Genomic DNA, 12865 nt, shown 5'->3' on the forward strand with positions numbered 1-12865 from the left:
ATGGGGACGAAATGCAAGAACGCCCGGGTCCCCTGCATTGAGGGCACGTTGGTGGTCAAAATTAATCCGGAGTCACCCACTACGGCGCGCCTCATAATCAAATGGTGGTTTTAGCACGTAAAACCCCATAATTCATTCATTCAGGCTGATCCAGCCCAGCCCGTCTGTGCAGCACGCATGCAAAAGTGGACGGGTCGGGCCAGCTAGTGCTGACACTTGAGTGGGGACCACTGAGGCGTGAGCATTTGAGGCGCAGGCAGAGGGAATCGTATCGGAACAAGTCAAAGACGAGCACTGTGCAGTGCAAGCTCATGGCAACCATAATATTCCATGAAACAGAGCTGTAGCAGACGGCTGCGACAACCGGAAGCCCTGTTGGAAGCGTTGATATCTCGGCTCGACGTTGCATGTCGCCGTTGTCCAATATCGTCAGCAGTCGGTTTATGTAGACGCCGTCACGTCGGACTCATTCAGCCCGATTTCTGACTCGATCCTCACGCGTCGGGTTCATGTGCACGTAGACTGGGCTTGCTGTGCGCAATAGTATATGCTCGCGCGAGCACACGCCTGAGTCTGCCGCGACATGCTGCAAGCTTCTGAAGGAACTACTGCCCGTGGCGCAGGACGGCCCCAACCTGCGGTGCGCGTGCTCGGAATGCTTTACCCAGTCATAAAGTTTCCTACAGAAATCACTAGAGGGAACTCCGACGCAAATGTCTACAGGTCTACAGGAGTGACGAGTAGGGTCATTAAGCCGGATTTTTCTTGCTTGGAACGACTTTCTCACTTCGCAAATTTATAATGTTCAAGAAAATATTGCGTTACAAGTGCAACTATTCTCAATTATTGTGCATATCCACAGATACTTATTTTGTGTTTAGAAATTTATGACTGCCTCAAAATTTTAGAAACATAAAGCAGTCAAGTTTTGCAATAATTATGCATGAGCGCAAAGACTTATTCTGTGTTAGAGAACTATGACTGCGTGGAAACATTAGAAAAATAAAGCGTAAGAAATAACGATGCAAGAACAGTTGAAGTCACAAGCACAAATATTGAACAAATCCATAAACTTTCCACCAATCCCATGTTAGCAGAACGACCAGAGTTCTCTGTAGTAAATTTTCTATGTGCCCAGTGGTCATAACTGTCCTGGGCTCGCAGGAAGACGATTAAACCTCGGCTGTTTGGGCTCTGAGTGTCTTTATTGGGGGCCGCCGTTGAATCCGAGAACCCACTACCCTCCATAGGGGCCCAACGGGCCTAAATGTGGCACTTCGCACTTCTCGACTGAACCTACGTTTACACAAACGTGACGCGAGCGGATCGTGTCAAGGCTCAGAAATCAAAGTAAGGCATGTTGTTTGGCGAGTCGGTTCATAGATTTAGCAAAATTTTAATCTGCACAAAAAAGACAAGACGTGAACACAAACACAGCCGCACACACAAACAGCAGTGTGTGCGTCTGTTTCAGTTTCAGTCTGCGCTTTGTGTGAGAGTCTATGTTTCTGTTCACGTCTTGCCTTCTTCGCGCAGTTTAAAGTTTTGCTGAATCTATGAACCGGCTAGCCAAACAACATGCCTTACTTCAGTGTATTCCTTTTACCCCGGGCTATTTTAGACCTCCCAAGAACGAGGAACAAGCCGCTTTTACCACTGCGATTTGTGTGTGCGTCTATTTTTCTGTTCACGTCTTGTCTTCCTCGCGCAGTTTAACCTTTTTGCTGCTGCATCAGAAGTTGAGCTGATCCAGCCTGACCTGACCGCGTTTACATGCATCTCGCCAAGCGAGTTAGGCGAATGGACCGACCCATTGCAGGCGGGTTGACCGAACTTGCCCCCACTGCTCGCTTGGACCGACCAGCTAGCGTTTACATGAGCCCAACAACTAGATTTCGGTCAGAAAAGCCGATTTGACTCGGCTTTACCAGGTTCACGTGAAAGTAGCTTGAATTGAGTTGGTGCGTCGAGTTGAGTCGAGTTCGTAAACAGCGTCTGTGTGAAGTGTCGTCTTCAGAAGAAGTATTTGAGCAGTGGACGTTCGTGCACAGCGTTGGCGATTCGATCCTTGGCGTCGGCTAGCGCCGCCTGCGCAAGCCACCGTAACACGTGTGCCTTCTCCAGCTCCCGAGCCGCCTTCAGGGCGACAGGGTCGCTGTCCGTCGAGAACCTGAGGTCACTGTGGTGTGCCGCGCCCGAGATCATGATTACCGGCAGGCTGTCGGACGGCGAGTCGCGGATGCCCACGGAGGACCACGGATCCAAGTCTCCGTGACTGCAAGGGAGTCATTTGCAGGGTTAGCGTGTTCTTGTATTGCAGGATCTAAATCAAAGCATTTCACATTACTGTATAACAACGTAAATGGAAGTGCACAATACGTGGTAATAGCAACATAGATTTCACACTAGCCCGATTTTGGCACTTCGACATACCAGCGTGCCTCCATTCACCAGATCATCTGCGCTGGTTGAAGCGTTGGCGCTGTAGTAAATTGTGTGCACCGAAGAGAAATGGGTTTAGCACCCGTCACCTTATGCATCGAAACATCCATATTTTCGTTTGTAATATTGTTATAATACCGCCCGCTTCTTGACCTATTCCTCACAGTGAGTTTGTGCCATTCCTGAAGGAATCGTAATCATCAACAAGTGTTTACCAAAAAATTAACCAATGATGTGTAGACTTGTACAAACGAAACCTGTGCTCAAACCCCATCATGTCGCCGATATTTTGACGACTTTTTGCGCGTTCACCACTGCTGGATACACCTAGAATAAACAGAACTGTAACGCCTAAGCTTGCTTTTTTTTTTCAGAGCGACACTTTTCGAAAAGCGAAAACGCAAACCCGTTAAGGGCATGCCGTGTGTAAGTAGGAAAGGTTCCAAGAAGTTTCCTTTGTTCATTACAGTTCCTTTGCATAGCATCAAGGGACATCCACTTCTTCACCTAGCATATGCATGTACTAGATGGCAATAATACAGAAGATATACCCCTTAGCTAAACAGGTTCAATATAGAGCATGTTTAACGCAACCAACTTATTGGGAGGCAGACGAGTATCAACTGATGCTAAACAGCTGTAAACAAGCTTGTTTAAATTGACTTGCAGACTTTAAAGCAACAAAATGAATACAACTCAAATTTACCCGCAGACACTGTATGTGCGACTCCACATTGAGGCCTCAAAAATTGTCGCACAGATGAAGGCACGCACCTGAATATAATGTTAGACGCCGATCCAACGTTCTTCCCGCCGAAAGACATAACGCCTCGATAGAAGTCCGGCCGAACAGCGAATTTTCTCTCGCATCCCTGGGCGAACTTTGTGCTGTTCCACACTTGAGGGTAGAACATGTCTGTGATGCCGTCGCTACACGTCGGCATCGTCAGCTCAGTACATTCCTGTATGAGCACGCAAAATTTTCAATCGTTAATGTATTCAATTCAATCGATTTCAAAGGGTTTCGCTGAATTCACACTGCGTTTCCAATAAGCGCCTCATTTGCTAAACTGCATTCTATGCAAAAACGCACAAGCTAACGTGGTCATGCGCAAGCACAGAATGAGTCTTCCAGAATATCACAGAGGCTTCTGCTTAAAAATACGTATAAGAGTGCTGTAAATCAAGTTAATAAATCTTTATATGAGCACAAAAGAAAGATTCTGAGGCGGAGTTACTGTTGTATTATGCAGGCAGTTATGAACGGCAGTAGTAAGGGTTCCTATAGCTTCTGCGATGGCATAACAATCTAAGCGAGTTTTTTTTTTAAGATGAGTACGTAGTATTGGCTACAAATTACTTATTTACTATTTGAAGTAAAGAAATGAAAATAAAAATGGCAAGAAAGGCGGGTGCCGATTTTCACTAACATGAGCTGGTTTTAGGAAAAAATAACTTGTCTTACGAAGGAAGTTGTGTGTTGTCTTCCTTAATCAATCATTGTTCTGAGCGGATGGCAGAACTTAGAAAAGGAGAAATGGGCAGAATATTTCATCTTTCAGCTTCATTCCATTTCCAGCCAATCACATACCTGGAACCTCCATGACGTCTGGTTCACGTGAAAGATGTCAATGTCGTTGCAGCTACGCTCCCCCGTGCCATTGAAGTATAGGTTGACCGTCTTGGCGACGGCATCCACAATGGCTTCGTCGCTAGCAAAGCTACTTTGCAGGAACTTGCACGCTTCCTAACGATGAAAGAGATAGTTTCTAATTTAAGAGTAAATGTGGGGATGGGTCAGGCGTCACAAAAACACTATCTGGTTACTCCACCCACTTCTACCAGAAAGGATGTGTAGAAGTACACAAAAAATAACTGGTACATATATGATATATGCGTGTGTAGTCATTAACACATGCACAGAAACATTTGGGCCTGTAAGCAACCCTCAAAAAAATTATGGGACTTATGTGCCAAAACTACGATATGATTATGAGGCACGCCATTGTGGGAGATTCCGGATTAATTTTGACCACCTTAGGTTCTTTAACGAGCACCTACATCTAAGAACACTGGGCCGGTATTTTCTAGCGATGAGTTATGCTTTATTCAATACTAGTGTTATCATCCACTGTTCACGGCCGGCTGATCCCGTTGATAACGTGAGCGGACCGTCGCTCTGACCCCTGACCAAGCGCGAAAAGCGCGATAAGGCATTAACATCGGAAAGGCATCGCTACAAAATACCGGCCCTGGTGCATTTCACCTCCATCGAAATATGGCCACCGTGGCCGCGATTTGATCTTACGAACTCGTGCTTAGCAGCGCGACTCTCAACTCTCAAAAGAAGACGTTAGGATTATGACATGCTGAGAGGAAACCAGAAAAGCCACAATTTATCTGGTTTATAGATGAGTTCTTCAAACTATGTTAGCAGTTCCCGAGCCCTTAAAACGGTTGCCAACTGACCTGGATATGAGTTTTTGTTTGATGGTCGTCATTCCCCGCCACGACGGAATATGCTCCTTCACAAACAAGGACTTTCGCTTTCCCAGGACCGTCTCGTTGTCTCAAATTATTGCAACTTTACGAGTAGCTATGTTTACTATGCCAAAATACCGCTTGTGCCTAAGATCTCCGTGGTCTCCTCCATTTCGTTGTAAGCAGCATGCTCTATTGTAGCGAGGATGAAGCGAACGAAGTAAACACGCTCATAAATGTTTCAGAATCAATGCTTCACCCGAAGTCAAACCAACCATTACTGCAAGTTCAGTGAGATTATGAAGTGTGGATACGTCTGCACCTGAGGTAGAACATTATTAACGTAACTTGGTAAACCACCCCTACTTGTTTATTCCTAGGAAAATGCAATGGGAAAGACTCCATGCAAAGGTTCCATAGAAAATTGCAACTCCTTTCACAAAATTCGCCTTATGAGTACTATCCGAACATCTTGAAGGTCAAAATAAGATGAAAGGTGTTATTGTCAACATACCAATCCTATCTTCACTTGTGGCCATTTTAAGGCATACCTTACGCGGGACGGAACTTGCGGAAACTTCGCTTACCTTGACAGGGTTAGCAGGAAGAGGAGTCAGGAGGGTTGAAGCATCTACGTAGTTCAGCATGGCCAGGACCATGTAAACGTCGTGCAGCCAATCTCGCAACTTGACGTAGTCGGTAGTGCGAAGCTCTTGACACAGCTTGAACTTGTTGCGTAAAGCCTTGACCGATTCATCTATGCAAAATTAGGAAACATTTCACTTTCAGAAAATCGAATATCATATAGTCGAATTTCTTGGGAATACTGCACGAATCGTATGGGCCGTAAGGAGTATGAGAGGGATGCCCGAATCTGCTTTCAAGCTACAATTATCATTCAATCGTTTTATTTAAATCAATCATGATCATACTAGGGACATGTGGCCTCCACGATGACATGCGAATATGACCAAAGTAACTTTCCGATGAAATGTTTACAGCTCGTGAAACATACATAATGAGACAGTTACTCAAATAAGTCAGCATAGATATTGAGCCGCTTTGGCGTGACGTGTGCAACTGCGAGCACTTTGTTACACATTTATCGCGCACCTATTGCTGGAGCAGCTAACCTGAAGAGAATTTCGATTCAATGATAGCCCACGACTTCCGGACTGTCTTGGCACAGAGCGGTCCTTCTTGGCCGTAGGCGTACGTGATGGCTCGGTTGAAAGCAGAGCATGGCGAGAGCCCCGGAAACATGAGAAGGGGCGCGCTGCTTGAAAGTGACCTGCAGACGATAATGCCAAATGCAGGGGCCATAATTCACAAAGATCGTAGCAATCAAGAATGGCTTGCAACAACGAACTTCAGCCTACCGTGATATGGAATGAGATTGTGACAAATGTGACATCTATCAAAAACGAGTTCTTGCGAAACAACAGCTTTGTTTCTCTTTAGTCTGCAATGGCATCTTCGAGATTATAGTTACGTCAATCTCATTTATGTGGTTCTAGCATTACTGCAAATAGAGTTCTTTTCAGAAATAAGTGGCCACGAAATACGACCATTCAATAGCTGTGGTTCGTTGCAATTGGTCATGAGACTTTCACTGTACGGCGTCCGCCTCAAAACTTACTCCCTGTCTAGTAATCCTCCCTCGCCACTAACTACCGGCTTCTCTGAGCCAATGGTGCTGATTCGCCACGCTGATTAACGTGATTACTTCGAACTCCAGACGAGTCAATGCTTGTGCTACGAGAGTGCGTGCCCTGGACAATTAAGCCATCAGCATCTCTTTTCCCTTTCTTTATAGACTTCTCGCCTCTACCCTTCCCCACTTAGGCAAATAAGCCATCCCGCCAAATACGTGGTTCATTCATTCATTCATTCATTCATGCTGGTTGTGTTCTGAGACGTTCTTCATTTTTTACATATTCATTCTGACTTCTTCGGCTTCGAGCCATGTTCTAGTTCGCATACGTATCTATTTTTTCTAATGTCTGGCAATAATACCGTACGTACGCGTATACGGCAGTACCAACTTTATAAATAACATCACTTCGCCAACGCGCTCTGCTGGAAGCCTACCGTTCTGCTGGAAGCCTACCAAATGCATTCAAATTTACTCATTTGTTGGTATTGCGACCTCCGCTGACTGGCACGCATTTGAGTTAAATCTTCATTAGGTCTCCTCTGCTATATTTTCATTTTATCATGCCTTAAGGAGTAGCCTGAACTGTCCACTGGTACCAATTTCCCGTAACATTTTTTCTCATAAGAAGCGAGGGTGACATTGGCCCAGAATGTCGTACTCACGCAGTAACAAGGTGGGGATATTTCATTCTCATCCAAGCTGCCAGCATTCCGCCGTACGAGCCACCGAATGCCACGACGGGACAGTTTGCCGCACCGGGGAGCGTACCCTTGATGTGGATCAGTAAATCGGCGTAGTCGGCCAGAGCTTGCTCCGTGGTCAAGTAGCCCAGGTAAGGGAGTCTCTGCAAGCGCACACCAGCGCATTGCTTTCTTGTAAAATATTTTTAGCTAGCGCATGTCGCATTGTGTACACCCGAAACCTTTTCGCCCGACTGCCCGTGGTGCGAGCACGAACGGGCTGATATGGCCCATATACTTTGGGCATGCCAGCACCCTGAAGAAGAAGAAGAAGGACCAAGAGGAATGGGAAAGTTAACAGCAGGACCCTCTGAAGCGGGGCGCCTCGCTGAGAGATGGCAAGCCGCCCTCCTCAGCGAGGCACCCGAGGGCCAGGAGTGGGCCGTCCAGCGGGCCAGGGCTATTACCGAGGATCTCCAAAGATTTTTCTCCAGCGATGGGCCCCCAGCAGCCTAGCCCCGGGCACCAACAGCCTTAACCGCTGGACAAATGAAGTTTATTCCTATCCTATCCTTCTCACGATGATTTCTAAAAGCCGTTCCTAACTTGTGAGCTTGAAGTCTTGAATTTACAACGCAGCATAGCATGGGTATACCAGCTGCATCGGAATTGCTCAGAAATTAAGAATGGGTGGAGTGAGTAGAAATGCGAAGAGGCAGATGAGAGACGTGCGATGGCATTACCGTCTCCAATTCTGTCCTCCAATGATTGGCGGTCACTTGAAAGTTTAATGTGAACCTTTTTACCGCGATTGCGTTAGGGGCCCCGTGTCTCAGAAAATCCGGCGTTGGCGTCGATGTCGTTGGCGGAAATAATCACGCCGAATCACATCATCCTGAACCACCCCGAGTGGGCAGCCCCTTCGGATGGCGCAAGGCGTTAGTGAACAAAAATTGAATTTCTCAAAGTAAAACCCATAAAAAAAATCGTAAAGTACGTGTGGTACGTAAAGTACCACAACCTACAGACGTAAGAGCGTCAGATTTTAATTTGAATAAACAAGAAAAAAGCCTGATAAGCAGCCAGGGATCTTTCAATGCCATCGCGTTCCACTCTTAAAGGCGAAGTTTAAGCGCCCTCCAAATTTTTTAGTATTTCTCCTATCCTGAAATATTTACATTACAGAAATTCAAGAGAAAGAAAACGACGACGGGTTAATTAGGAATGAAACTCGCAATGACTTTAATTATGAAGGATTGCAAAGTACAACTGTTTTGAAATTCTTGTTCGTGTGCTGTTGAAATTACTCTAGCCTCTGTATTTTAGAAACAAGAAAAATTACGGTAGCGCCGCCCTTCGACGAAAGTGGTCACTGCTCTTCAATGACACTTCACGGCAATTTTTAAAAAGCGTAGTGACTTCATTCTGTCCAGAGGTAGCGCTGTGCTCAACTCGGTAGAGTACAGGAAGTACTTCGAGTCGAGGACCGTTTGAGAATTCAGAGGTACGTCTCGTAAGCAAAAAACAAATTATGGAGCGAAAGAGTTGCCAGACATCCGTTTAATTTAACGATTAATGTAGTTTGCCGCGCAGACAACAGAAGCGACATCGTTATCGCCTAAGGCAAGTGAGTGCTGCGAAAACACACGTTTATTCCGTCTTTGTACGTGCACCCTGCACCCGGATTTGTTTAAAGAGTTAGCGGCATAACAGCCGGATAACGTATCTACACACACAATGTCGCACACTGGTCTTAACATCGGCATTTCGAACAGTTTACCACTCAGAACCTGGTGCTTTTGCAATAAACAGTCGTTCACAAACGTACTAACGCGATCGATGAAGTACTGTTTTATCGAGGACAAAGCGCGCTGTTTAAATGTACTCAATGTAATGAGCATTTTTCTGAGCGTGAAGGCGGATGTCAAAAGTCTGTAGTTTCTAGTGTGTCAGTTTTAGGGCAAAGGAAGTTGTACAGCAAGAAAAGAAGGAAATGTAGACCGGAGTATTTACAGATTATTTTTCATTATAGAGCGTTACATTGTCGATTGCATCCCCAACCATTCAGCAAGCTATACTACGGGAAACTATGCATACACTCAACAGCAAAATAACGATCAATAGGCTGCACACGCGGGTGACGTACCTTTGAGGATTCTTGATCGAAGGGCATCGATTTGCCGTAAAATCGGTGTTCAACAAAAATGATGAGTGCTTTCATCTCGGGCGCCCATTCCCACATGAGGCCCTGTTGGGGTGACAACCACAAATGTGTCACTGAAGTGTTTGAGAGGAGTTAATAGGGATGGTAAATTTGTTATGCAGTATGACTCCTTGCAGGCAGACGCATAACGCGCTCTTGTGTTTCGTGGATATTAATGCACTACGAGTGTAAAATTTAAGGCAAAAGGTAATCTCATGAAACCTGGGAAATAAGAACTGGCACAGTGTCATCAGACATTAAACCGCATGGCATCACATCATCGACATAATTTCATTCTTATAAATAGCTAGTTCACTTTCACCTATTTAACTTGCAAGAATAACTCGTATGTTAGCGAACAATTTTTTGAACATTTCTGTGGGGGCCAAATTCTAAAATTTATATCTCGTTTAAAACGAAACCTAAATTAATATAATGATGAATGTGGAGCTCCAACAGCCCTATCTAATGCGTTTTGTGTCATATTCTTGCACTGAGCACCAGTTGTGAAAATCTGGGCTGAAAATAGACCAGAACTGGCATTTCTGTGTGTTTGTCATGTTGTCTTTTTCAGGAAATATATACCATTTATTGAGGACAAAGAAATTTTAATGTAAATTACACTTCTAGCACAGTCAATTAAAGCAATTACATTGAACAAAGTAATAGTAACTATGCCAGTAAAACATGATCAATTTGCCCAAATTGGCAAATTTTTTTGCAAATTTGCATGTATTAAAGCACTTTCTCCCACAGAAGTTGCAACTAAACAGCACTAGATATTGAAAACAAACTTTTGTAGGTTCGCCAGGTTATTCTTGCAGTATATCACACCAAACCATCTTTATATTAATTTTCTCACAGAGCCATGGGCAAACTTTTGGCAAACATTGGAGCACCTGCCGTGGTTTCTCACAAGGGCTATGGTGTTGGGCTGCTGAGCACGAGGTCGCGGGATCGAATCCCGGCCACGGCGGCCGCATTTCGATGGGGGCGAAATGCGAAAGCACCCGTGTTCTTAGATTTAGGTGCACGTTAACGAACCCCAGGTGGTCCAAATTTCCGGAGTCCCCCACTGCGGCGTGCCTCATAATCAGATCGTGGTTTTGGCACGTGAAACCCTATACATTAATTAATTTAATTTAACTGTGGAAGCATGTCGCGTGCCAAGAAAAGCTTTCTCAGGAAAAGTTTACTATAAGTTGTTCTGAGCAAGATTGCAAATAGCCATGATTTTATACAGGGATATCGGGGATGAGCGAGCGACACGTGTGAGACACTTGGTGTGGAATGACCCAGATGCAACTATTAATGCGCATACTCATTATCCTTAGGTTAGGTTCTTCAACAGATCTTTCAGGCGTAATGCGAATTGTGATGAATTAGTCATTGTGTTATCTCTAAAAGTGATATCAAGTGTTTAATACGACGTAACTCGTCTACGACTAGGCTGACTTCTATAGATTACCGTGTTTTCAATGAAGCTCTCCATGAAGAACTCGTTCCCAGCGTAGAAGAATATTGGTCCCCTTTTGGCATCCCAGAACTGATCGGCGACGGCGTAGCGTATCTCGAAGGTCTCATTGTTGTGGAAACCGAAATGGTCGATCTACATTTAAAAAAAAAAAAAGATCAATATGTTCACACAAAAAAAGATACTGACATTGCGAAAGCGTGTCCGAGTTTGTTTTTTCTTCCTCCTCCATGTGTTTTCCCAATCACAAATTGCAAAACAAAACGCCAATGTCTGCAATTACATGTGGTGTGCGTTGCGAGATTTTGGTTACAGGCGCTGCATATGTACTCACTGGCAAAATCGTAGAGGAAACTTTCTGCTATATATTATTGCATTCTGGTTGTTCGACGTGCATTTCACTGAAACTGCATACAGTAACCGGCTTGCTAAATAATCCGTATTAAGATTGCATATTAAGCTAACTGTCAATATTTTGTTATTGTACTCTTTCATTGCTGGCCCAATATGTCTAGCGGTAGTTATAACACTTTAGAAGAAATGTCCGATTCAAGTAGGCGTAAGAGCCAGTATGAAAAATCGAAGCGCCAGAAACCGCTGCTGGATCTTCAATGTAGTCGTGGTAGTACGGATCATTAGTTCTGCCCAATATTTCGTGAATATGCACACGTTGCACAACGCTGCACTTTAGACATACGAGGACTTAAAACATTTCGAGAGGACTTCCACCTTTGGTGCCCAACTGACGATGCATATTCTTGTTAATACTGAAAAAATTATCTATGGCGAGAATTTAAAATTTCCTGTATTATCTTATTTAATAACCAAATGAAAAGGAGTGGCCGTAGCCAATGAACCACCGACAACAGCTCCTCTATTTACGTTTGTTTACATAAAACATTTCTTTAATCCGCAGAGGATAGGTCTGCGTGCCGTATCTCGGAAGCCTCCTACCTAACACATGCAAAATTTGTCCAGTGGCATAGAAATAATTTTCGAATAATTTCCGCCCTTCCAAGCACTTACGATTGAAATTTAGACGAAGCAACCCTACGCTGCCTGCAATATGCTAAAATCGTGACAGACAGTCATGGCATACCGCGAAAAACTGCTTTGGTAATTTTCTTGCGTTTTTATTTTTCTCGTTCACGTGGACAGTATAGGAATTTGTTACTTCAAAAACGAAGCTTGTACCAGAATTGGAACAAGTTCCGTGCTGGCACTATAGATCTTTTATCATTAAAAATTCAATTTTTATTTGGTGTATAGTACAGAACGTTAGGGGTGAGAGAAGTAATAAGAACGAAAAAATTACTGTAATAGAGGTTTTGATCCAAAAGGACACCCCGTCGTAACGGGTTTTCAGTGGTTTGCGCTAAATGTGCATGCCTGGAATGTAACTACATCTCCGTACTTCAGCTGCGTGCAGTCTTCTAATGTATCAAAACACGCATGATTCCGCTAGAGTACCTTCGCGCATATATATTAAAGGTTCCCCTAACTCCAACTCGCGGTTACGTTTTTTATACTAACTACGGGGGACGCAATCATTCACTTCGCTACTTTGAGTGCATAACATGAAAGAACTTGAAAACCTTCGCAAGTGTCTGCAGAAGAGCCACAGGCAACGTCTTGCGCGCGAAATAAGCTTGATGACAGATCTGTGTACCTTTGTTCTAAAGACGTGCTCCTTGTACGGTCCCACCTTCGCCCCACTGCTGGTGACGACGATCGTTGTAATCAGCGCGCTCCAAGCACAAACCGCGTTCATCGTTGGTCTTCTGTGCCTCTGTGGTAAACAGACTAGTGTGGCAAACCGAGGTGTGTTTGGCAATGTGATTGTGCCGTACAAAGTGGAGGGAGGCGGAGCGGATAAAGTAAGGGAGGGGGGGGGGGGGGGGGGAGCTACTCGTGGGAACAATGTGGTC

The 12865-nt window shown here is 44.7% G+C and overlaps 1 protein-coding gene across 1 annotated transcript; it reads right to left on the reverse strand.

Moving 5' to 3' along the window:
• Positions 1-178: 178 nt before the first annotated feature.
• Positions 179-12784, reverse strand: LOC119432824 (lysosomal Pro-X carboxypeptidase). Its single transcript, XM_049658811.1, has 9 exons — positions 12607-12784; positions 10932-11072; positions 9407-9508; positions 7243-7424; positions 6057-6214; positions 5511-5680; positions 4034-4189; positions 3217-3404; positions 179-2275 (listed from the first exon to the last, which is right to left on the reverse strand). The coding sequence occupies exons 1-9, from the start codon at positions 12706-12708 to the stop codon at positions 2014-2016; spliced, it is 1461 nt and encodes a 486-aa protein (XP_049514768.1). The 5' UTR covers positions 12709-12784; the 3' UTR covers positions 179-2013.
• Positions 12785-12865: the final 81 nt, after the last annotated feature.

The sequence above is a fragment of the Dermacentor silvarum genome, chromosome 11 (assembly GCF_013339745.2).
Source record: "Dermacentor silvarum isolate Dsil-2018 chromosome 11, BIME_Dsil_1.4, whole genome shotgun sequence".
Lineage (NCBI taxonomy): Eukaryota > Metazoa > Arthropoda > Arachnida > Ixodida > Ixodidae > Dermacentor > Dermacentor silvarum.